Genomic DNA, 25951 nt, shown 5'->3' on the forward strand with positions numbered 1-25951 from the left:
ACAGCGAGAGGGGAAGTGCAGGGCGCCCCACCTGCGTTCTGCTGGTCTGCAGCTCTCTCATCTCACTCTTGTTAATCTCTCCATCATCCTACTCACCTGGTATCTAGGACCAGCTGCAGCTCTTCTCGGACGGGTTTGGGGTGGGGGGGCAGTAGAGCGGTTTTGCGGGGGCCACCGTCGCAGCGGTTCACCGCTAATGATTGTGAACTTAGGGGGACCGAGGGGACACTTGGTGGTGCGGGGCCCAAGCCAGCGCCTCGCGAGTGCCGGCCCGGTCTGTATCTCCTCTTGTCTCGGTGTAACATAGCCAAATTGGCCGCTGCAAGGGCCTTTGTGGGCCAGATGTGACCTGCGGGCCCGCCAGGTGAAGAGGGCCACTGTGGCCGTGTGAAGTGTCTGGTGTACCACGAGGCGGGAGCGGCCTCCCTGCCGTGGCCGGGGTCGTGTTTCACGGAGCCGCGTGGTTGCTTCTCGTCGCCAGGCGTCGCCGTTTACACGGGCATGGAGACCAAGATGGCGCTCAACTACAAGGGCAAGTCGCAGAAGCGCTCTGCCGTGGAAAAGTACGTCTCTTCTCTCCCGCGTGCTCCCGGCCACATTTTGTCACCCTCCCGAGTTGATTTGTTCACGTGTAACTTGTTCTCCACTCTCCTGCCCAAGTTGACATTGTTTAAGCCTTAACTCCGTCCGTCGGTAATGTGGGGTCACGATAATTCGAATGACTGATTCGATACGAACAGAACTTTGATGTAAGCCACGTTGCTATCTCATCTTCCAGTCATCTCGCTCAATTCAATACCCGACCTCAACGTGCACCTAGCCTGGCACAATCGCCATGGTGACGTCACTGCCTCTTAGTGGTGAAGGGCGGTTGTTGTTGTCTGTACGTGTCTGTGTGTGGGTTTGTACATGCCTGTGTATGTGACCATACATGCCTGCCTGCGTGCATGTCCGTACGTATGTGCGTGCGTGTGTGCGCCCAGGTCGATGAACTCATTCCTCACCGTGTACCTCACCCTGCTGTTGGTGAAGGCTCTGCTGAGCACGGTGCTCAAGTACTGGTGGCAGGCGACGCCGCAGAATGACGAGCCCTGGTACAACGGCAAGTCCGACAAGCTGAAGCACGTCAACAAGGTGAGGGCCGTCTCACATGGAGTCGGGGTCGTGGGCTGGCCCCACCTCCTCTTGTGAGGTCAGCTCTCACCTCCCTGGTTTGATGAATACTCCGGTAAATTCCTCCACTTGTGAATTCCTCGCGATCCAATCATGCGTTCAACAACTACCACAATTGATTTCACAGATTCGCACTGTTATAAATTATACACATTCGTGTGTTCCATAGAAATTAACAATTTATTTCTGGCTTAGGCCATGTTATGAATTGACCATATCTGTGTCATTAAGAACCTTCCACCACCTGACACAGCCTAACTAAATACTTCTCATGTGCACTGGTGTTGTTTGGTAACACTCTTCCGTGTGACCGCTACGCGGGCCAAGCTAACGTGTGCAGTGTGCGGTGTGCTGCGTGCCGTGTCGCCCCGGCAGTTCCTCGCCGGCTTTGCCGATTTCCTGGCCTTCATGGTCCTTTACAACTACATCATCCCCATCTCGCTCTACGTCACCGTGGAGATGCAGAAGTTCCTCGGATCCCTCTTCATCAGCTGGGATATGGCGCTGTACGACGAGGGCTCCAACGAGCGTGCACTCGTCAACACCTCCGACCTCAATGAGGAGCTGGGCCAGGTGGGTTTGGGCGGATGTAGTGTCAACCACAGTGTCAACTACAGTGTCAACTAGAGGCCTCCCTGAGAGGTGTCCACCATAGTAAACATGTAATGTGTCTGTGAATTGTAAACCTTGGGTTTGTCTGTCAAAACTCAACCACAAGTGTCAACCATAGGCGCAGATATTCAGTGTGATCTCGATTATTCATAGCACGAAGGGCTTAATGATTAAACACAGCCTTCCCTGGGCACATTGTTCTGTTCTCAGCTTTCCAAAAGCACTTAAGAACATTCCATCAATTTGATTGTGTTCCACCATCAATAGCAGACCACGGTTCACACGTTCTACTGTGATTCGTTATTGCGTTTCGGGGGAGGCCACCACATCATTATCGGACCAAATCCGTGTCGTTAGGAACCCTCCACCACCTGACACAGCGACGCAAATTAACTGACTAGGCATGTATGGGGATAATGATGCGCCAATGACGATTGTTTCGGCTCCCTGGGCGATTAGCTGGAAAGTTACGGCAAGTTTCGTTTGACTCCTGGCCTCTGACTGTTTCTATTGTGTGTGCATCTCTCTGTGTGTCTGTCTCTAACTGCCTGTACGTGTCTGTGCGCATCCCTCCGTGCATCGTCTGTCGTTTTGCGTCCATTCATGTGCGTCTGTCTGTCCGTGAGCGCAGGTGGAGTACGTGTTCACGGACAAGACGGGCACGCTGACGGAGAACGACATGCAGTTCCGCCAGTGCTCTATCGGCGGGGTCAAGTACGTGGAGGAGGACGGGGTCCTTCTCCCGCTCGGCGGCGGCGGTGCCGGTGGAACCGCCGACGACGACGATGGCGGTGCCGGTGCCGCCACTCCCGACAGCCCGGCCGCCATCTCCAGCAGCAACATCACTGTACGCTCACCGGGGCGGTGGGGTGGGAGGGAGGTGCCAGGGACGCGGTGAGGTAGAGATGTAACTGGGTGACTGCAATGTGAGTGACCCATAATAGACTGTTAAATAAGTAAATACATTTGTATGTATCCTTCTGCTCATTTCGCTTGTGCGCCCGATGTCTCATAATGAGACGATACGCCGGTGGGGAGAATCGTCGCGAGTGCCGCAGTATGACATCACAGATTAATCCGAGTGAACTCTGGCCCACGCCGTGGTGGGGCAGCTCTTTCCCATCTGCCATGCCACGAGAATAATGTTTGCGACAGCCAAACAGATATTTAACATTTTATTTTGGCCAAGTTGAGTGCAGAACCGAGCGTAATGTGAAGTTGTTTTGGTCAGCTGATGAGGGGAGCGGCCCCGCGTCAGGCGAGCGAATGTCTCGCGTCTGCGCATCTTCCGTCACAGCCGTCCGTGGTGCAGTTCTTCCTGGCGCTGGCGCTGTGCCACACGGTTCACATCAGCAAGGAGGAGGGGGGCAGCGCGGACGAGGCGGGGGGCGCCTCCGCGGGCAGGGCCACGGGAAGGGGAGGCAGTGCCGCCAGCCAACCCGCCGTGCTCTACTACGCCTCCTCTCCGGACGAGAAGGCCCTGGTGGAGGCCGCGCAGAGGTGCGTGCTTGCGATCGGCTCGCGCTTACGGAGACGCGGGTGGAGATTGTGTTCCTGGGTTGGATCTATCCACCGGCGTAGTCTTGTGGGACGAGTTAATTCAGAAATCCGTGATGGGTGGAATTGAAAGGTCTCAGCCTATTGCGTGCTTACAATATAAATCGGAGCCCGTAGAGCAAACATGGTGGGAGTTATTTGCCTTATCTGTCAGATTCCTACGTGAAGGAAAAACAGACTTGCTCCCGATAAATCACTCGCTACTCTTGAGAACTAGGCTGAATCACAGGCGGCAAATGCTGCGTTTGAACTGAGAATCTCAGAAGTGCGAGTTCAGTGCTTGGTGAGAAGTAAAATGTAACAGGATGGGTTGGTTGCATAATCATCGGTGACCAGGCTGTGGCCGTGAACTCTGCTGCACTTGAGCCCCGGAGCATCTCCGTGGTTGCTCTGTTGGTGCTGCCCCTGTGGTGGGGGCGGCGAGAACTCGGCGCCGCCGTGAGCGTCGCGCCGCCATGCGCCGCATGTCTCCGCAGGCTCGGAGTCACCTTCCTTGGGCTGCACGGGGACATCATGGAGGTTCGAACCATGGGCGATGTGAACAGGTACGCACACCGGGTCCACGCAGGGAGACGCACCCCACGAACCTGCTTCTTGTGTCGATTAGAGCCAGCCATTCCGATTATTTTGAGTAGCCGATTACTCCTCTGATTTTCAGGCACGTTGCTCGACTCGTGGGATTAAACAAAAATCCTCGAAAAAAAGTGTCACCCTTTTCTCGCCACTTCTGGGTGATAGATCCATGGAGGAGCATGCCTCATGGATAGAATCGATTCACAGACAATCATATTCACTGCAGATCGATTCAGAAGCGCGGATTAACAGGAGTAGTGGATAACAAGTACACGGATAAGAGAGGAGGTTTCACTCTCTCAATGTGCGTAGCACCCGGCGGCGTGCGTTTTGAAGTGAGGGGGGCCGTGGAAGCCGTGCATGGCCCCGCCGTGCCGCAGGGCTGGGTCGCTGAGTGAGCGTCCGTGCCGCAGGTTCAAGCTGCTGCAGGTGCTGGAGTTCGACTCCAACCGGAGGTGCATGAGTGTCATCGTGGAGAAGGGGTCGGGTGAGTGGCGCGTGTGTGTGCACGTGTGTGTGTGCACGTGTGTACGTGTGTGTGCGCGTGCGCGTGTGTGTGCGCGTGCGCGTGTGTGTGCGCGTGCGCGTGTGTGTGCGCGTGCGCGTGTGTGTGCGCGTGCGCGTGTGTGCGCGCGTGCGCGTGTGTGCACGTGTGTGTGCGCGTGCGCGTGTGTGCACGTGTGTGTGCACGTGTGTGTGCACGTGTGTGTGCACATGTGTTTGTGGTGCTGCCCCCACCCCCTTGTGTGCCGTGCCGGCATTCATACACGCTCGCTTATGGCACTTGCCCCCAATAATCTATGGAGGTTATACGGGGGACCTTTGTCTTTAGGTTTGAATATGAAAACGAGGTGGTCAGACAATCACCTCGGTATTCCACACGAATGGGCCTCTTAGCTGGCGAGGGCATGGGTCATGGGCAACTTGGTCACACACCTCTCTCTCTGTCTCCCACAGGCGATGTCCTCGTCATCACCAAGGGAGCCGAGTCGTCCATCCTGCCCAAGGTCGTGTCGGGAGAGGTGGAGCGCACGCGGCATCACGTGGACGAGTTCGCCATGGTATGGACCGGCCCGTGTGACGCTCCAACGACCATCGAGGCAGCAGTGCTCCTCTCGTATTTATTGCCCTACGGAGCCAGCGGTGCAAATTCCACATTCCGATGAAGGGGTCGAGTCTATCCACAGGACAACCTCTCTTGGCTTCCCCACAAATCCTCCCCCCAAGCAGGATTCGACCTCAAAACCTTTGGTTGCAAGCTGCCCGCTCCGTTGCCGAGCTGCTGCCCGCTGAGCTGCTGGCCACTGCACCGCAACTGACGCTATTTTCTGACCAACTAAGCGTGACATTGATTCTTTCATTACCATTCATCGCGCGGGACACAAGGGAGGGACTGAACACGTGCACTCTCACTGCGATAACTCAAGCCCCATCAGCACACGAAGCCTACAAATCAAAACACGGATTAACGTCTTTTGATTTGGGGCAATGTTAACGGCGCTTGCTCCAATAGTCCATTAAGGCTATATGGGGGATCTTTGTTTTTGCTGTTGTTACAAAATATGAAATGCAGCCATTACTATCATTGCAAGCAGTCGTGCTTAAAGATTGTTGCAACCTATTTAGACTCGACTGGAGGGATTTAACAGAGGGGCGCTTAGGTCAGCCCCCTCCAGCCGCCTCCCTGCCGCTTCTCCTGGTTTGCCTTCTAACGCCGTCCGCGAACGCGCGCCCCCTTGCTCTCCCCGACTTCCGTCACGCAGGAAGGACTGCGCACTCTGTGCCTTGCCTACAAGGCTCTGAGCGGGGCGGAGTACTTGGAGACGGAGCAGCGGCTGCACGCGGCGCGCGTGGCGCTACAGAACCGCGACGACGAGACGCGTGCCGCCTTCGACGCCATCGAGAGTGGCCTGCACCTGTTGGGGGCCACCGGCGTGGAGGACCGGTGCGTGCGGGTCGGCATGGCCAACCACACGTACTGCACTACATGTCTTTCACCACACACACCGCCACGCCGCATGCCTTACATGTGGTGCGCCACCCCCTCCGCCCCCACCCCCTGTCCCCCCCCCCCCCCCACCACTCGCAGGCTGCAGGAGGAGGTGCCCGAGACGATCGAGGGGCTCCGGCGTGCGGGCATCAAGGTGTGGGTGCTTACGGGTGACAAGCAGGAGACGGCCGTCAACGTGAGCTACTCGTGCGGCCACTTGCAGCGCGGCATGGCCGTGCTGGAGCTCACGGTCCAGACCTCGGCCGAGGAGTGCGCCGAGACGCTGCTGCAGCTGCTCAAGCGGTGAGGTCGCCGCGTCCACGCGTGCGAGCGTTCACATATGCACGCACGCAGTTTATGGGCGCCAGGCCGTCTACCTCTCTTGTTGGAACCGGACGCGTTTCTTTCCACGCACTTCCCGTCTCCTAGCAACCTCGCCCGATATGTTGGTAGTCATCCAGCCCCGCGCTGTCGGCCGTCGCCATCAGGGATCCCGTGCATCGTCCCGTTCTTGGGCCGTGACTGAGTTCCATCCCTGTCTGTTCCGTTATTGTTCCACTCTCCTTTCTTTCATCAGCTGTGTGTGATGCAGCGGGTGTGCGCGCGCGTTTTGCTTTGTTGCGGTGCAGGGTAAGGAGGGACGGTGTGACGAAGCGGGGCGTGTGTGTGTGCCATGTTGTTGCGCTGCAGGATGAACGAGGACGGCGTGACGCAGCAGGCGCTGGTGGTGGACGGTGCGAGTCTGTCGCTGGCGCTGTGTGAGCACCAGGAACTCTTCATGACCGTTTGCCAGAGCTGCGTTGCTGTTGTTTGCTGCCGCATGGCGCCGCTGCAGAAGGCCAAGGTGAGCGCAGCGGATGGCGCTGCCGTGTGTGTGTGTTGGTCTTTGTGTATGTGTGTGTGTGTTGGTCTTTGTGTATGTGCGTGTGTGTGTGTTGGTCTTTGTGTATGTGTGTGTGTGTTGGTCTTTGTGTATGTGCGTGTGTGTTGGTCTTTGTGTATGTGCGTGTGTGTGTGTTGGTCTTTCCCTGTACACCTTGGGGTGCGACAGGGATGTCCTCTGGCTCCCACATTATTTAACATCTATTTCGACTGCGTAGTTCGTGAAGCCTTCAATAGCTGTACCGGGGGAATTTCCATTTGGTACAGATATAATGGGAGGCTGATCGACGCCCGGGTGCGATCAAGGGATGGCTCCCTATTGGTCAACCACGTTATGTATGCCGATGATTTGGTAATAGCTGCTCATTCGGAAGAGGAGTTGGAGACGCTGCTGCTGAGACTGGAGCGTGCCACTAAGAGGTGGGGCCTTACCATCAGCCCCACCAAAACTAAGCACCTCCCTGGGTATTTTGTACCATCGGACACTCCACCCCCACAACTCCCAATTGGTGATGGGGCAGTTGTGGAGAGAGTGGAGAGTTTCCCATACCTGGGCAGTGTGCTTATGACCGGCTCCAGTTTATCAGCAGAGGTCTCACTCCGAATCAGTCGAGCGGCAATATCTTTTCATCGGTTGCGTAACGCTGTGTGGAAGCTACCTGGTCTGTCGCTCCGCACGAAGCTTCAGGTCTTCTCGGCCACGGTCATTCCCTCCCTTCTCTACGCTTGCGAAACGTGGACCCCCCTAGTGGAGCATCTTCGCCGGTTGGAAACATTTAGGCTGGCCTGCCTACGATCCATCCTGGGTTTAACCAGGCTGGATTGTGTGAGGAGCTCACAAGTCTTTGAAAGATCTGGGCAAAGTCCCATCAGTGAGCTCCTCCGGCAGGCAAGGCTGCGTTGGCTGGGTCATGTAGCCCGCATGCCCAGCCACCGCATGCCTAAACAGCTTTTGTTCGGCCGGATCGAGGGGGCTAAACGGGCGCGGCACGGGCTAGAGAAGAGATGGAGTGATGTGGTACAGGAGGACGTGGAGCTGAGTGGACTTGCCGATGACTGGTACCAGCGGTGTCAAGATCGGCCTCAGTGGAGGAGGCTCGTGAAGGACGCTACTGGGCAGTTGGAGGCAGTCGCCCTCCAACAACAACGGAGGGCGGAGGAGCGACGCTCACAACAACGAGCGGAGCGCCGGGTGGCTAAAGCACAGCAAGCTGGTACAGTAGGGGGCACAGGTGGTGCATCAGCCAGTCATCTCGGTCATCTCGGTCAGTCGACCCGTGGCACCTGGGTCTGCCCCGTGACCTCCTGCCAGCGGGCGTTCGACACTTCACGTGGCCTCAAGGTGCACATGGCCTGGCACAAGCGTCGTGGTGACGTCACCGCCACTTAGTGGCGAATGGCGGTTGTTGTTGTGTTGGTCTTTGTGTATGTGCGTGTGTTGGTCTTTGTGTATGTGCGTGTGTTGGTCTTTGTGTATGTGCGTGTGTGTGTTGGTCTTTGTGTATGTGCGTGTGTGTTGGTCTTTGTGTATGTGCGTGTGTGTGTGTGTGTTGGTCTTTGTGTATGTGCGTGTGTGTGTGTGTTGGTCTTTGTGTATGTGCGTGTGTGTGTGTTGGTCTTTGTGTATGTGCGTGTGTGTGTGTTGGTCTTTGTGTATGTGCGTGTGTTGGTCTTTGTGTATGTGCGTGTGTGTGTGTTGGTCTTTGTGTATGTTCTGGTGTGTGTGTGTGTATAAGTCGGTGTTTGTAGACGCGTACGCGTGTGTGCATATAAGCAGGAGTGTAGCGGTTGGCACGCCACGCTCTGCACCTGGCGACCCGAGTTCGAGTCCCGCTCACGGCCAGCACCGGTGACGATTATCTTAACTGGTCCTGGGCCTCCCTCGGTTGACTCGGCCTCAAATGAGTATTTTGTGCAATGTGTAAACATTGCCGCTAGGGAGACAAAGGTGGCCGGGCTTGGTGCTGGCCACCCACCCCCTTATGTGCTGTGCCGGCCTTTATAGGTTCTCACCAACAGCACTTGCCCCAACAGTCTGTTCAGCCTTTGTCGATCTTTGTCATTGTGGTGGCGGTGGTGCAGGTGGTGCGTCTGATAAAGACATCGTCCAGCAGCCCCATCACCCTGGCCATTGGGGATGGAGCCAACGACGTTAGCATGATCCAGGAGGCGCACGTGGGCATCGGTGAGACACGGAGACACGAGGAGACACAGGGGCACATGGGGATAAACAGGGCGACATGGGAGACACGGGGTCAAACGAGAACACACGGGGAGACGCATGCATACAACAGAGACAATTTTTTGTAGAAGGGCCGATAATGCAGCTGTGTCAATGCAAATTAGTAATTTTCTGGTAATATTTTCGGCATTGGGATGTTTGGCCAAATTCCAGTTATGTTTTAAGTTATGGGAGGAAACCATAAAACTCGGAGGAAACCCATTGCAGAAGAGGGGAGAACGTCCCAACTCCACATAGAGTGGGGCCAGGATCGGGGATTGAACCCGGGTTCTTCTTGCTGTGAGAGGCAGGTGTTACCACTGCACCACCACTGCCACACTGCTGCTTGTGACCCTTGTATTGCCGCGAGACTCCGCGCCTCGTGCTCACCGGAGCCACGGGACGCCCGTGATAATCTTGTTACTCTGCTTGTTTGGTTATTAGATTTTTCAAACAAGGAAGCAATTCAGTCGTCGGTTAATGTGGGTTTAATACAAGTTATGTCGTGGAGTCGGCGTTTCATGATGCGTGCATGCATCACACATGCGTGTCGATGACATTGATCGGTATCTTTATGGAGAGGATGATGTTGATTATGTTGACGTGATGGTTATCATGATGATGGTTATATTAATGACAGTGGTAAGCACAGTTACTATGTCATAAGATGACAGTGATGATACGAAGATGATGGTTATAATGACGACGACAATGAAGATAACGATCGCGCCTCTTCTGTGCCACTCCCCCCACCCCCTGTGCGACACAAGGCATTATGGGTAAGGAGGGCCGGCAAGCGGTGAGGAACAGCGACTACGCCATCGCGCGCTTCCGCTTCCTGCTACGCCTGCTGCTTGTGCACGGACACTTCTACTACGTCCGCGTGGCCGAGCTCGTGCAGTACTTCTTCTACAAGGTGAGCAACCGTTCTGCGTGTCTCTCCAACCTCCGAGCCGGCCGGAGCGCCCAGCCGGCGCTCCCGAGAGCTTGAGTTCGAACCCTGGATCTCGGCGGTGCCGTGGTTACCTCTCGCCGTACTCATCGCCGCCGCTCGTGTCGCTGTCTTCTTGTTGTTGCAGAACGTGTGCTTCATCATGCCGCAGTTTCTCTACCAGTTCTACTGTGGCTTCTCCCAACAGGTGATGCCTCCGTCGCCACTCACAGCCTCGTCTATCTTTTTTGTTATGACTACTGTACGTTTGGTTACCCAGGTCCCGCCAGTCTTGACTATTCTTCTAGAGGGTCCTGCCAATCTTGGACAGTAGGGGGCCACGATTGTAATGCATACTCACAATGGAGTAGTTTTCTGGGAATGAATAAAGTATCCAAATGTGGAGCTTTGGTGCTGCCGTGCGTGCCGCCCCGCAGACGCTGTACGACAGCGCCTACCTCACGCTCTACAACATCTGCTTCACCTCGCTGCCCGTCCTGCTCTACAGCCTCGTGGAGCAGCACGTCAAGCCCGACATGCTCATGAACACACCGGCGCTCTACCGGTGAGCGCAGCGCTGCCACAAACAATCGCGCGTCGCGCTCCTGGTGCCGTTCAATTTCGCTCCACGTTTCAACCGCAGCTTGGGGCTCTGTTGTTGAGTGCAGAGTGGTTGGCGCCGCGCTACTCGAAAACTCGGGCATCTTGAATTGGATTTCCGCTCACAGTCAACATTAGTGGCGAGCGATACCTGAAATGGTCCTGTGCCACCCATCCCTCTTTGCTAACCCTCACTGGCCAGCGTGGTGAAGGTATGGTATAATAGCCCTCACGATGGACACGACAAAGAGAGAGCTTGATCCAGCTGTGGTTTGACAAAGGGTTGTTTATAATTATTTCATCATCAGTCGTGAACAGAAGGGCCCTCCCCGAGTCGTCAACCATCATGACTATTTCTCTTCACTGGAGCTCCCCTGTGAAGCGGTGTGGCCGGTTCTGTGTCTCCCGCAGGGACGTGAGCCGCAACTCACTGCTGGGCGTGCGGCCCTTCATCTATTGGACGGTGCTCGGCGTCTTCGACGGCCTCGTCTTTTACTTTGGAGTCTTCCTCCTCTTCGGCCACCACACTTCGCTCTCCAGCAACGGGCAGGTGAGCGACAGGCGCCGGCGCTCGCGACTTTGCTCGCCGCCGCTCGCTCCTCCGGCAACGTGAGCCAGCGGCGGAGGGGTGGGAGGGACGAGTGTGGGGCTCCCGCGGCGTTCGTGCAGCAAGGTGGCGGCGTGTCCGCGTTCCTGGCCTCGTCTCGCACTTCCCTCCTCGCTTACAGACTTCCTTCTCTTGCCGCTGAGCTCACTTGCCTTCACGGCTCTTCTCTCACTCGCTCTCACTCCGCGTTCCTCTTCCGCCTTCTCCTCCTCCTTGTGTTTCTCATGCTTGCTGATGAAAGGCCTACAATCCAAACAAGCACCAGGTGAGTTGGCGCTCTGCGTGTACCCTGGGAGTATGAGCAGCGTTGAGTTAGGATTGGGCCTTGGTGGGGGGTCGGAGTCTCGGGCGAAGGTTGACTGGGTCCTTCAACAAAGTGCCAAGGAGAGACACTTCGTAGTGGGGCCTCTGGTTGACACTCGCAGAGAGGCCAGTGGAGGGATGCGAGGATCTCGCGCGTTGAAACTGAGATCACGGGGATTTTACCAGAAGCTCCGCCACGCGCGGTGACCCACAGACCGAGGCCTTCCCCAGGCCGCTGTGTGGGGGGACCCTGAGACGAGCGCCGGTGTCTCCCTCAATAGATGTTCGGGAACTGGACCCTGGGGACGATGATCTTCACCGTGTTGGTGTTCACGGTGAACCTCAAGGTGAGCCCCCTCTCGCTCCCTCCCTCCCCCCTCACTCCCCAACCCCTCCCCTTCCCAATCCCTCCATGGTGCAATTTCTATGGTAAAGTTGCATGCGTAAGTGTTAACATTGATGACGGTGGCATTGATGTTGTGTTTGTGTACGTATGAGTGTGTCTTTGTATTTGTGTGTTTATATATACGTCTAAGTAGTGGCCTTCATAAGTCCTCACAGCCCCAAAAGCCTGCCTTTGTGTCTATGTGTTTGTGTATATATGTGTTTTGTGGGGGCGTGCGTGCATGTCTGTGTTTTTGTGTGTGTGTGCATGTACCTGTGTGTGCGTGGTGTGTGTGGTGGTGCAGCTGGCCCTCGACACGCGGTACTGGACGTGGATGAATCACCTGGTGACTTGGGGCTCCCTGGGCTTCTACATCCTCTTCTCGCTCTTCTATAGTGGCATCATCTGGTGAGAGGGGTGCATGTGATTGTGTGTGTGTGTGAGTGTAGAGGAGGCCCTCCAACAACAGCGGAGGTTGGAGGGGTGGCGCACAAAACAACGAGGGGAGCGCCGGGTGGCTAATACCCAGCGAGGTGGCATGTGTGCATGTGTGTTGTGTTATCAGTGATATCTGCGTATAAACGTGTGGGTTGCATTGTTGTTAATGACGCGTCTCCGTAGATGCCTATATGTGTGTGCGGAACATGTACTTTGTGTTCACATGTGCGTGCGTGCGTATTTACCGTGTGCGTGAACGCTCTCTCTGCGCGTGCAGGCCGTTCCTGCGGGCGCAGGACATGTACTTTGTGTTCATGCAGCTGCTGTCGAGTGGCCCCGCGTGGCTTGGCATCATGTTGCTCGTCACTGTGAGCCTCCTGCCCGACCTGCTCAAGCAGACGGTGTGGAGGACTCTGTGGCCCACAGCCACGCAGCTCTTGCAGGTATTACGCAGGCACACACGCACACGTACATGCACGAACGTGGATGGGAGAGCGGGGGGGGTGATGAGAGAGACCTGAATAGGGGACAGGGGAAAGGGAGAGAGGGGCGACGATGGTATAGAGGCCGTGGCAAGTCGTGGACTAAGGCAGATGGGGGGTACAAAATAAATAATATATATAATAAAAACACTAAAGACGCATTTATTTATACATTTCAGAAAATTAATGTCCAAAAGTGAGAGAATGCAGGTTGCCGTTAGCCAAGCGCGTGGAAATCCGATGCCTCCGTTGGCACGGGGTCGTCGCTCGCGTCCATCCACTTCGCGAGTGGTAACCTCGCGCTCTCTCTCGCTGAGTCCGGCTCCAAGCGACTTTGCCGGGTAGGCCTCGTGTGAAGCCTGGAGCCGGTGAATCGACTTGAAGGGTCTAACGTGGAGGTAGAAGGGCAAATGTTACACGAGAGAGAGAGAACCTGTGGTGTGGAAAGAGAGAGAACGGCAGACAAGGAGAGGCAGCATGGAGACATCGAATCTCGCGTGCGCCGCTGTGCGGGCGTCTCTGTGTTTTTCGTTTGCCCTTGTGGCGTGAGTGCTGCCCTGTTGCTATCTGTATCTCCTCTCTTCCCTGTGCCGCTAAAATCCACCGTGTGCAGCCCGTGTCCCCTATTGAAGCAAGCAGTGAAATACGACCAGGGGGGGGCGGCCGCGTGGCCCAGTGGGGCGGTATCGCACTTGGAGCCAATTTACTCCGAGGCCGGGGGCCGAATCGCGAAGCCCCCCACCAGCCATGAGTATATTTAATTGTTATCAGCGTTATCGTCCGCTGTAATGCGAACGATAACGACTGTGGTGTCACCTTGTCTCAAAGTGAACAGTGTGTACGAGACAGGCCAACCAGATGAATAGACAACAGACACTAGACAGACAACACACTGCTGGATGAAGGCCTCGCGCCGTTTGTATGTATGTTGAACTTCTTTTGCACTGTATGTAGCCAACTGTGCTAATCGGCGGTACGTTTAGGTCTTTTGGGGGGTTGCTCAACCATATTTCACCAAGCTGGTCCTCCGTGCAGGTTGGTGAAGGGGGTGAGCAGGATCGTTTTCGGACACCATTCGCGACTGATGTTAGCCGTGGTCGTACAGTACAGACGTGTTTCCGCGGGCCGCTGCTTGAAGGTCCCTGGCAGAGGGGCACCGTTGCCCACCTCCGCCTCTTGTTGTCCACCTCTCCCATGTGTCTGCTTCCTTGTCGCTTCGCCACGACGTCATTGCGCACGCCGCGTGAACGCGCGCAGCCGGGACTGCGCCGCCACTGCGCCGCCGCCGCCACGGTGCCGCCGCCACGCCAGCGTGTGCACCGCGCGCCTGCCCGTGCACCCCGCCCCCCCGTGCCGTTGCAGAAGGAGGAAGACCCCCCGTGCGTACGGGGGGTGCTGGCGGGCGAGGAGCGCGGCCCGCCGGACGGAGAGGTGGCCGCGAGGCCCCTGCTGGCCGGCCCTGCGCACGCTGCCACGTAAAGGCCCGTTCGCTTATGGGGTGGGGAGGGTGCACGCAGCTGCACGAGAACCCACGGGAACATTGGCACGCACGCTGGCCGCCTTGCAGCTTGCAGTGTGTTCCCTCGCCTCCTACCAACTCCCTCGCTGCTCTGCTCCGTGCTGTGCTTGTGTGGGGTTTTCCAAGCTGCATTGGTATCATGGATTCTTTTTCTCTTGTCTAGAAAAACCTGGAATTGTAAATTCTGGCTTTGTTATCAGCTGGGCAGCGCAAGGTTGTGGTTGGCTGTACATGGTCACGTGATTAGCAGGCATGCAACAATTCACCCCCTTACCCTTTTTAGCCATTTCGTGAATTGTGATGATTTTAAACCACAAATCAATTTCAGAATCGGTTATTACAATTTTATTCCTCGCCCCCCCATTAATTTAACTGTCATATTTGCATACAATTTAGCCGGGTGTTGGTGGCGGCTACGCATGCCTGTAAACCAGCACTGTGGAGGCGAGGAGGGTTGGTGGATCACACAAATGTTGTGAAACTGCGTGGGCGTTGCAGTGCCGTACCCTAGCTCGCCAGGAGAAGGCGGTACAGCAAACATGTGGACTCGATCTGTTCGGTCAGTGCGGGTTAGAGTGTTGCCCCCTCGCACACGTGGGGTTTCTTCAGGTGCTCTGGTTTCCTTCCACATGTCAAACTCTGATTAATCGTCTGAAAACACCTGAAGATATAGGGGACCACGGGGCTTGGACAGTTGTTGGCCCGCGTGCTTGCTGCTGCCTTCCTGCTTATCTGTGGTTTCTCCTGGCTCCTCTGAGTTGTTCTGCCTTTGAGAGTTAGCGACTACTGCATTATTATATCGTTTATCTACATTGTAAAAAAATCAAGTCTCACCCCCGTCACATTTGTTGCGTGTATTTTGAGCTTGGGAATCCATGTCAACCAGTGTTTTGTAACGCCCAGCGTTCGCGTTCCCGACGTCACTGACCAAACCAGCGGCGATTGCAAGTCTGGCCTGGGTTCAGTCCCCGACTCTCTCTCTCTCTTCCCCTGTTTCTGCATGGGTTTCCTCTGGGTGGTTCTCCAGTTTTTTTTCCATAGTGTTACTAAAACCCACACATTGTCTCTGGCTTCGTACACGGTGACATTGCCCCCAACTGCGAAAACTTGGCAGGACCCTCCTGAAAAAGAGTCTTGAGACTCAGTGAGGCTCTCCATCGTGAACAAGCGTAGTAACAATAGCATTAATTGGTCACTGCTGAATGAAGGTCTTTTGAGGCCACCGCCACCTCCCATGGTACCTGTACATGAGATGATTTTGTCGCTCTGTCTGCGGACGGAAATATTTAGGTTACTTTTTAAATCTTTCTGTTTTTGTGTAAATCCTTGCAGTCGGTATGTCCCCCTGAACATCGTGTTCCGGAGTCCAATGGTCCCTTTGATGATGAAGTTTACATCGGAGTCCTGAGCTGGGAGTGGACGCGCAGAGATCAGTACGCCCGCACGCCTGATGTTCACTGGTGGCAAAATGAGCCTCGTGTGAAACGCAGCGATTCCAGTGAAACTGAACCGAGACAAACACTGGCAGTGTCACCGGGCTGCTACACAAACCTGAATGGAGAACGGGTGGGGATCATTACCAATGCCTTTGTGCCACTGGACACAGGAAATAATTGGAATCCAGTTTAATTTTCGTAGAAAAGATTGCATCTGAACTGACAATTACCAAATGACATAAATGCGAAACTAGACATTGCGTAGAGTGAGAAACCGAAGATAGAAGGAAACCCATAAATTAATGAAGAACCCTCGACTGCAATGCAGGAGAAGACGTATAACAGCGATGGCACCCGGTCCGTTTCTCTCACTTGTTTCCTCGCCATGGTCCCACCAGCAGAGTGGATAAGAGTGACACTCTGGCTGGAGAACTTGACTCTCAACCTGAAGTTCGCGAGTTCCAACCCCTACCTGGGTTAAACTCGGCTCATCATCCTTGTGGGGATTAATAAAATGAGTATCGGTGTAACAGTTCACCACCCCCCGCAGCGATTTGGTGATTTTTTTTTTTGCCACGCAATGTGCCACCCACTCCAGTCTACCAGTGATCCAGAAACTATTTCCGCACCTGGCACACCACATCCAGTTTACCACCTCTCGCTTGGGCTGTGGCTACCGCCATTCATGTACCACCTATGCCATTTTCGAAAAAACGGCCTGTGACATATTCAGTAGGAAATGAATCTCTGGACCCAGAGCCTGATTTCAAAACGTAGAGGAGCGCGTGCGTCTGATTGGCTCATGTTGAGCCGCGGGCCGGGTGTGCTCAGACAAAGGAGTGGAGTTTTTGTCGCTCCACTGTTCTGTCGCCTTTGTGCTGGGTGGGCTTGGGACACTCGCTGCCTTTGCTGGGCGACTCTTGCATGGGAATGCCTTTGAAGCATGAGCATGGCGGTGGAGTGGGGGGTCGGTTGGGTCCTTGAGCCATTGGCCTGAAAATGGGCAATCGGTACCAGCCAGGGTGGGAGATGCTCCCAGGGATTTTCACAAAGCATTTGAGCTCTGTGACACACAGGTGTCTGATAGCAAGGGCACCGTGGTAGCTTTGTATGAGAAAAAGATAATTAAAGAAGGATGCCTTAATTTGTTTGATCGAGAATATAATTTTGAAAAAAAGCCACTGTGATATGGAACTGTGGAATATGAACATAGAGGAAGTGCATATATAAAAAGATGGAGTGTCAGCTCTCCGCCCATGGTGGACCTTGCCCACCATGGTGGATGCTGGTAGTATTGGCCACTCCTGGTGGGACCAACCACAACCCCCTTAGCTCACGGGCTGTGTGCGCTCGTGTGTGGGTATTGCATGGGCCCTGCATCTGTTTAAGTAAGTTTGTCGTGTGCTTGCTCTGTGCTACAGAACTAACGCGCGCTCTCTTTACGCTGTCTGCATGGTTTGCTGGTCGTGACGATGCACGAGGGTCGCTGAAATTGGTTTTATGTTAAGAGTCAGGTGGTGTTGATTAACTTTGTATTGATGTGAACGGTGAATGTGGTTTATATTTTGGTAGTGGCAAAGGAGGTCCCATGAAGTATAAAATAATAAGACGAACAATGCTAATTTATTTTTGTAAAATATCAAAACCTTTTGACCATTGCTTCACGAGCACAGTTACAATATGTGTCTCTGTGTACAGGAGTTCAGACATGCTTGCATGGCAGCACTGCTAAGAGTGTAATTCCCGTGTCGTTGCGTCATTGGTAGCAGAGAGGTTAACGTGGCAAATAGAGAATATGTTTAAAGGCAAGGTCTCTGTGGGAACGTAGAATATTAACGCCCGTAGAGGGCGATGACAGATGCGTACGTGCCGTACACACGCGTGCTGTGGCTTCACTCTGTAAATAATTGTTTTCCCAGCCGTTTAGTGGACACAACTTACATATGAACTTGGCTGTCTGTTGAGTGTCTCGTGTGGACAAAGTGCCCGGGTAGGTCTCTGTGTGTGAGCCAAGGCAGGCCATGACACTGACCTCGCTGTGTCTGCTCTCTCCCCCACCCACCCACCCGCCCACCCACTCGTGACCTCCCAATTCCCACGGTGCTTTTCAAACCGTCTCCTCCGTGCCGCAACCTCGCCACTGTCTGACGCCGTCACTCAACATCGCCGTCACTCAACACCACCAGCATTCAACACCACCATCATTCAACACCATAATCCAACACCACACACCGTAACTGATTACCACGCACCATCGTTCAATCTCTCACTCGATCCCACCAATCGTCACCACTCGATCTGCACCGTAACCACTCCGCTCACTTACCATCACCACCCCTGGCGCACCGTCACACGCCACTCTCGCCACCACCCCGCTCACCCATCGCCGCCCCACCCACCCATCGTCGCCTCCTTGCGCCATCGCCACCCCCGGTGCCCCCTGCAGGAGGCCGTGAGCGTGGGGCGCCGCGGGGCCAGCGTCTCGGAGAGCACGCCACTCGCTGAGATGGCGCGACACCTCCGCAGGAGAATGTACGGCGCGGGAGGCGGCGCTTCGGGAGGAGGAGCAGGAGGGAGAGGCAAGCGCTCACCGACCTCCAGGTCCGGCATGGCGGCTGCGGCAGCGGCGGCGTCGCTAGACAACGGGCACGTGTTCCTGGTGGACGCAGAGGTCCTGTCGGACGTGACTCAAGTGTGACGACGCGGGGCCCCGTCCATTCACCTCAATTTCCACCCCCCCCCCCACCCCGGACCCCCCCTGGCCACCGTGAAGCCGAGTCTAGCCGCTGGGATGACCACGGCGCCTCGTGCGCCGACCCGAACCTGAGACTGACCGGAGTCCCAGAGCGAGTCGTGGCGTCGCCACGCCCGGCTCGTCCCACGGCCTCCACTCCAGCCCTGCTCACTGCAGGCTCTCACAGACTCGAGGCTTAATGACGGAGGGGGCACTACTTAATACCTCTTGCAGTTGGGCCTAAAGAAGCCTTTGTTTAACTTCAGTGTTCCGAGTGAGCCGAAACATGTTGGGTCTGTCGATGGCCGGTTTGAATTGTCGCTGAGGTAGGACTGGGGAACTGTGCAGCTGATGCAACTTGTGTTCACTCGCGCAGAACGTTGCCCTCTCTGGTATGGTTCCCAAAAGGCCTTGCCGCCCAAATGCACGGCTCTGCACTGCTGCTCGTGCTTTTGTTTAAAAAACGTTTTAACTGTGTCCTCATGTAGCCCACAGTGCCTCTGGGATCAGTCATTCATACACCAGGATTAATTTGTAGGGCTAGCCACTTAATGTTTGGGCTGCTTGGGGTCAAGTAAATCAGGTTCCTGAAAGTATGTTGACAAATAGGGCTCAGTCATATTTATGTATATTGAACTTCTTTTGCACCGTACGTAGCCAACCATGCTAATTGGAGGTGCAGGGGAAGGACAACAAAACGTTTAAACCAAACAATACTTTTCAGCATTGTCAAATCCACTGCTGGATCCAAGGCCTTCTCAAGTGCCGGTCGTTCCATGGGGCTGGCCGCCGCCCACCGCTCCAGGAGGAGGAGGAGGTGTGCAGCGGGGCTGCTTCCCCGCCAGTCCCGGCCAGACCGTGCGCTCGTTGGCGTTCGCCACGGTTTACAGGGTTCGCTGAGAATATGCGCGCCCAATGTCATTTGTTGTTTGCGAGATATGTGGATGCATTTACAACTGAAGTCATCGCCTTTGTGAAAGTGCACTCTTCAATCCTTAACGCCTTTTGTAGGCCCCACTTGCCCTTGTGGGTGACGTCGCCTCCTCCAAATCCTGCACCTTTAACCCCTAAAAGCGCCTCTCTCGCCATGCTTGTCCCGTGTCCTTCGAGAGCCCCGTTTCCTCCGTCTGAATCTCGAGGGTCGACCCCCCTGGCCCCGATCAGACCCCAGCCCAGCCAACAAACACATAACGACGGGGAGTCGTGTGCTATCTCCGAGGTTCTCCGGCACTCGTCCCCGTTGGAGGCTTGAACCACCAGACCAGACTCCTCGTCAGCTGCACCACGGCCCCAACTCCCCTCCTCTCGAGCTTCCGAGCCCCTCCCCCACAGCTCGTAAGCCCCTCCCACACCCGAGTTCCTCCCACCCAGCCTTAGCCCCTCCCCACAGCTCGTAAGCCCCTCCCACACCTGAGTCCGACCCAGCCTTAGCCCCTCCCCACAGCTCGTAAGCCCCTCCCACATCTGAGTCCCACCCAGCCTTAGCCCCTCCCCTACAGCGTTTAAGCCCCTCCCACACCTGAGTCCCTCCCACCAGTCTTAGCCCCTCCCCACAGCTCGTAAGCCCCTCCCACACCCGAGTTTCTCCCACCCAGCATTCGCCCCTCCCACGGATGGGTGACCCGTGGCTGTGCCTTCTTGCAGCAGCGGCGGCAGCAGCAGATGGACTTTGGGGGTCCCCGAGGCCGCCCCCCGGAACGCGGTGTAGCGAGCGGCGGCGTTGAGCCCTCCTGCTCTGCGGCTGTAAGTCTCTTGAGGGTAGACGATGTACGGCACCCCGCGGGCCTGTGAGTTGAGCAACGGACCGTCGGCTGTGGCAGCTTCTTGTGTTGCCATGTGGTGGAGGGGTGGGGGGAGTAACAGTGGGAGACTTCGTGTCCCCTGGCTGATCTCACTTCTTTGGGATTTTAGTCGTTGGATGTTGAAGGAATACGCCACCAGAAAACCAGATCCAATTGTCTCTTGCATAATGCACTTGTGGTCTGCAGGAGTGTTCACCTGGTTATTTAAATGACCACTACGCTCCAGATACCTAGGCTGCATTGTCCGGACTGTCTGACATGGGTTTGAAGTTTTGTTCATGAGAAGGAAGACGTTCGAGTCTATGGGCAGGCACCTAATTCTAAGGCCTCGCCATCAATGGGCGGCACCTCGTCTCATGTGATAGCGCTTCAAATACAGCCCAGGATGCCAGCACCTGGTTGTGTGAACTAAACGTAAAACAACAGCGCTTTATTATTTCAGTAACATCCTTCAATTGCGTGTTTAACTGCCGACGTCACAACGATTTTTCCATATGTTGAAATGCCACATTTCTCGCGAGTAATGCTTTAACAGGGTTATATTTAATTTCGATGGCAAAATATTACTTTACACTTTTTATTGTTAATGTATTACGGTTTATGTTCGCCGTTATCTTATCTGTGACACGCTGCACTGATTTTACTTACCTTGAGGAATGAACCCCGCCCCAGTAGGATTTGAGGGATTGTCTGCGCCAGGTTTTGTAGAACGGCCCGTGGCAGGTTTTTGCAAACAGCAGTCCGCGTGTGGCTCAATGAGGGATTCGACTGGGAGACGATTGCCCGGTGATTATTGGCTCGGCGCTGAGTCGCCATGTGCCACACAGGGACAGCTGCCACTGGAGGTGCCCTTTCAAATATTTTAGATGAGACGAGATGCAAGTCTGGACATCTGTGAAAAAGCTTCATAGCTCATCGGATTCTTCGAGGATAAATAACGATTCTGAATTCTGTAGCTTGTTAAACGTTCTCTTGAGACGCCCCGGCCAAACGATGGGGCGGCTCCGTCACTGGCAACGCCTCGTCAGCGTCACACTGGAAGAAGCGGCGTGCGCCTTTGGCCTTAGATCCGGCGCGCAAACTCTCGCGGTTGGGGGTTTCCACAGCCGCCTCTGGGAGGGGGGGAAGCGTTTTGGTTTTTCGCCTCTGATCTATGACGCCCCCCCCCCCCCGTGTCTTTTATGCGGCCCGGTGGTGTCGCAGTGGCACCGTGACGAGGGTTGCCACCCCCACGGTACAAACAACCAGGACGTGTCCTGGGAAGCAGAAGAGAATGTCGCCCAGCACTGCAATCGGGCGTTGTCTTGAGTGGTGTATCGCGAGTTTCTTTACGCAGCAAGCTCAATCCTAAGATAACCAGGACAGGTGGCAACCCTAGCCGCGGTACCTGAGCTATCCGGTAGCGCTCGAGTCGTGGTGAGTAGTCCCCTCCGTGTGCGAACATCCGCCTTGCGGGAAAAAAAACAGAGGACCACTCCATTTCATACAGCCCTGCCCATTTCATAGACGGGACGGCAAACTTAAATTAGAAAACGTGGCAACAGAGCGGATTGCATTGGGTTTGGAATTGGCGGTGCTGTTAATAACTGTAGAGCCGCTGATTTTCTTCGAATGAGTAATTCGTGAGCATTACACAGAACTCGCACACAGAGCCACCCACTCTGCCAGAGTGATACTGCCTTGTCACAAACACCCTGAACCGCCACAGTCCCTGACTAAACCACACACCGGCCCCCTCTTCATATGCCACAGCAACAACCAGATTACCCTGAATGTGCCCGGTCTCGCCAGATTTTTGGAAGCTAAGCAAAAAATTAGCCTGGTTAAAACTTGGGTGGGAGACTCCTTTAGAATGCCAGCTGTTGTAGGCATGGGCTGTCAGGTGGCCAAGATTTATCAGTCCACCAATACGTTCTTAAATCTATCTGTGCAGAGCTTTGGGAGTTTCATAAGCATGGACCTTCTCTGGGTTCTCCTTTTTTCCTACCGCATGAAATTGAAGGTTGCCAAACAGAAGTGGCCAAACATCGCTATGTAGCAGCACTCGCCTGAAAGTCACAAAGACCTTTCCGTTTTTGCCCGGATGAAAGGTCAACCAATAGGGGCACACTCTGAACCATTGAGTTGTTTCGTACAAGCAGTCGTTGCGTTGCACCCCCCGCTCCATTCCACACGAAAGGCCTCAAAACACCGGGAGGAGAACCGCCTTCATTTGCAGCATGAGGCACCTCGCAGCATGGCGCTGAGCACACACGCGCTGTCTGCTGGCAGTCGTGTTCAGTCTGATCACTGGATCATGTGGAGCCCATTTGTGAATCCACTGCGGGTGAAGCCCCCCCCCCCCCACACGCTGTGGCGGTTGAGTGTATTTGACCATACTTCACCATGCTGCTCGGTGTGGATTGATGAAAGCGGGAAACATAGACGTGGGAGCATAGAAGTACGATACAACAGTGAATTTTACACGTATGTTTTCGTGACCAATATCCATAATAGAGGGTGTTTTGGTTTAGATCGCGTAAATATAAATGTGTCGTTAAACCCGCCACCGCCTGACGCATTAAATTAGTAAGGTTTAAACCCGCAACATTTACACTGGATTTACTCTCCAACACACCAGTGCGTTCTACTAGTAACGAATTGACATGTTTTGTTTCCGTGACAAACCTTAATAATTGGCTGTCGGTTTAACGACACTTTTGTACGCGATCTACCCCAAAACAACCTCTTGGACAACCGTGAGTGTTGCTGTACTACTGTCTGCTGCCCACCACGTATTTCTGCAGCAGCCTATAACAACTGTTTATGCACACAGTAGTCACCCATCCAAGCACTATCCAGGGTCAACCCTCCTCAGCTTCAGAGGTCTGATGAGATCGGGTGCGTTTTCCGTAATTTGCTTGTGGGCAATTTAAATTTTGAGAATAAGAACAAAATGCAGCCTGGGATCCAAACATTTGCAGACTACAGCAGAGAAATAATTCCCTTCCTGCAAAAGTGTGGACAGTTGAGTGCTGAATGTTGTGAAGTGTCGGTGTTTGCCATGGCTCGTCATGGACCCATGTTGATGCTCTTCTCTCTTGTATGGATGTCTGTTCTCCCATCTTCCCTTCAGCCTCATGGACGACGTTTGCACGCGTCCCTCTTCTGCTGTGGTCTCTTCTGAGCGATGGGTGCCAGCTGGAGTCAAACACCGGCCTCTTTCTCGCATCGCTCACTCCCTCATCTTTACATCCTTCCGCTCTTGTCTGTCCATCGCCTCACCTTCTTGGCATCTTTGTCATTTCAGTCTATGACATCCGGGGCTTAATGTCTCACTAAATATGTTCTGGGTTGCTTGTAGGCTGGAGTTGGTGGCACTTGACTCGTAGCCAATAACAGGCAGGCAGCGAGAGGGAGACTGCGGGAGGCGGTACTGGATGTGGTGCGCCGTAGTTTGGTAGCGGCGTTGTTGGCGGCTGGGTGCGATGCCTCCCAAACGCCACAGCCAATCGGGTGCCCGGGACAGCGCTCGGCTCTTTTGGCACCCCGAGCTTGGCAGTGGAAATTCCACATTATTCTGGCCGAGACCTCGCAACGTGAAATTCAACTTTTGCAATTGTGAGTCACACGCCTGGACTGTGTCAGCTGCCCGATAGAATGTCCGTGTGTTAGACCAATCGTGGACAGGTGTGGCCTGTGTCGCAAGTTGGCATGGTTTTACTCTCTGATCGAGCTCCAGGATGCCTGCGTGTGAGGACGTTGGGACTCGTTTTGTTGACCCCGAAGTCCACACCGGGGTGCTCCGGGTTGTACCTCCTATGTTGTACCAGCGCTGCTTATCACAAATATTCATGCTCCTGTCTTTGAAGCCGCGCTTGAATCTGCATGATGCGTTCCATTTCCTGTGCGTACGTAGACTTCCGATTCGCACAGTTGGCTACGTACGGTGAGAAAGAAGTTTAACGTACAGGCACGTTGTTTGACATTGTTGCGCCGTCTCCTGAGTCTCAGAGTTGTTCAGCCGGATCCACACCTGGGCGATAATTTGCGCAACGCTGTTGCATGCAACTAAATCGCTTATATATGGAAAAGTGGCGACGGACTCACTTTCCAGCATCGACCCGCTCAGCGATCCGGGGTGACCTCTTTCATCACGAGCTCCACGTTTGTGAACTCTGCCGTTGTTTTCTTGTTGCGTGATTTGTTGTTGCCCAACTACAGCGGTGCTCACTCGCATGTGGACAGATCCCATTGCATTTTAAACCTCTCACCTCTCTGCGTTGTTATTGATTTCCTGCCGAGGCTAAGTGGCTTACCTTCTTCCTTTGCACCTGATATATATTTATACATTTACACCCCCCCCCCAAAAAAAACCTGTTCTAAATATCGTTATTTTATTTATATGTTCAAAGCACGCGTACGGGAGCTCTACGTGTAACAAATTGCACTGGCGTGGCGGGTTTGTGGTACTTTTGTATTCGTTATACAATAAGCAATACAATCAAAACATGTTCCAAAAGCCAAATACTTCAGGAGTCCTTCAAAGTGAAAGTCCACTGTTGAACTGCCCTTGTGGTGCATCATCTGTTTAGTTCTACCCCAGCTCTAGTTTTTACAAAATAGAAGTGTCTTGTGTAAAAGAATTAAGAGACTTGGTCAACGATATGAAGGAATTGTATAAGTTTGTCCGTGAAAGTCCATTGAATGCTGATTACTTTTACCCCGTGCACATGCGTTTATCTTTTATATCTGTTCTGCGATAACTTGAAAATAATGCAATAAAATGTTAAACTGTTGACCAGATGCGAATGTTTGGACTCCTCTATTGGGCACGTGACCGTCCACCACCGGTGACGGTGATAGTTGTGTTGCCTCCTCTCATTGGTTCCGCCTCGAAGCTCCGCTTGCCGAAAGTAACATTCGCGTGTACTTTGTTAGTGCCGCCAAGCGACGGGTCGCCGTCACGTCGACAGTGACTCGATCAGGGTGCAGCCCTGCAAGCCCCTGCTCACGTCACTGCTGCTGGACGGTGCCTTCCCATGGGAGGGAACTCGAAAGAGCCCCGTGACCCATTGCTCTTGGTCTACTCTTTCACGCTGGCTAGACATCTCGGAAGTGGTGAGAAGTAATCCACACTGTACCCCACCACACCCGACCTGCCTATCGATTAAACTTGTGTAATATGAGGATATATCCGGCTCACTGACGTATCACAACTCGTCATGGTGATTGGCTCTGCCGGTCCTGGTTTACAGCCAATGGGGGGAAGCCTGGGGGCATGGTCCTGACGTGATGGAAAGGTGACAGCTATAAGGATTGGTTCTGCTGGCTTTGGCCACAGCCAATGGGGAGATGAGTCAGGGGCGTGGTCCCGAGAGCTGACGAGGGAGCCTGGAAGATTCTATGCAGGCTAACGAGGATTGGCGGAAACGTACCACGTGACCCGGGTATTAAATAGGGGTGGAGACGAACGACACGTGGTCAGAACGGGAACTAACAGAGGAAGGGGGCCACGCGGGAGCGGGGCTCCGACTTGCCACGTGGCAGTGCATCTCTCTCTGTTTATCTGTCCTCACGCTGCCTATCAGCAGCGTGAAGTAACTAACATAAGTTGAATAAAAGACGGATTCCAGAAGTCGTCTCAACGAGCTTGAATACACTTGTAAGCTCCTGTACTGTGTGTGACTGGTAAGTTCCTGTACTGTGTGTGTGTGTGTGTGTCTG

General features: G+C 54.4%; 1 protein-coding gene across 3 annotated transcripts in view; it reads left to right on the forward strand.

The window, feature by feature from the left end:
- ATP11B (ATPase phospholipid transporting 11B (putative)) overlaps window positions 1-25030 on the forward strand; it is a 41687-nt gene extending 16657 nt beyond the window's left edge. Inside the window, exons 10-30 of one of the 3 annotated variants that reach the window (XM_078618047.1) lie at window positions 482-563; window positions 984-1134; window positions 1549-1746; window positions 2417-2632; window positions 3083-3285; window positions 3819-3887; window positions 4329-4402; window positions 4873-4976; window positions 5679-5860; window positions 6005-6208; window positions 6596-6749; window positions 8870-8972; window positions 9779-9924; window positions 10088-10147; window positions 10377-10504; window positions 10951-11089; window positions 11731-11796; window positions 12139-12242; window positions 12550-12715; window positions 14117-14252; window positions 18156-18245. In XM_078618047.1, coding sequence (XP_078474173.1) covers window positions 482-563; window positions 984-1134; window positions 1549-1746; window positions 2417-2632; window positions 3083-3285; window positions 3819-3887; window positions 4329-4402; window positions 4873-4976; window positions 5679-5860; window positions 6005-6208; window positions 6596-6749; window positions 8870-8972; window positions 9779-9924; window positions 10088-10147; window positions 10377-10504; window positions 10951-11089; window positions 11731-11796; window positions 12139-12242; window positions 12550-12715; window positions 14117-14233 — 2666 coding nt within the window. In that variant the 3' untranslated portion in view covers window positions 14234-14252; window positions 18156-18245. Of the gene's footprint in view, window positions 1-481; window positions 564-983; window positions 1135-1548; window positions 1747-2416; window positions 2633-3082; window positions 3286-3818; window positions 3888-4328; window positions 4403-4872; window positions 4977-5678; window positions 5861-6004; window positions 6209-6595; window positions 6750-8869; window positions 8973-9778; window positions 9925-10087; window positions 10148-10376; window positions 10505-10950; window positions 11090-11730; window positions 11797-12138; window positions 12243-12549; window positions 12716-14116; window positions 14253-17895 lie in introns of all 3 variants that reach the window. The other 2 variants (XM_078618046.1, XM_078618048.1) reach the window with 2 other exon arrangements.
- Window positions 25031-25951: the final 921 nt, after the last annotated feature.

The sequence above is a fragment of the Lampetra planeri genome, chromosome 56 (genome assembly GCF_965212315.1).
Source record: "Lampetra planeri chromosome 56, kcLamPlan1.2.h2, whole genome shotgun sequence".
Classification (NCBI taxonomy): Eukaryota; Metazoa; Chordata; class Hyperoartia; order Petromyzontiformes; family Petromyzontidae; genus Lampetra; species Lampetra planeri.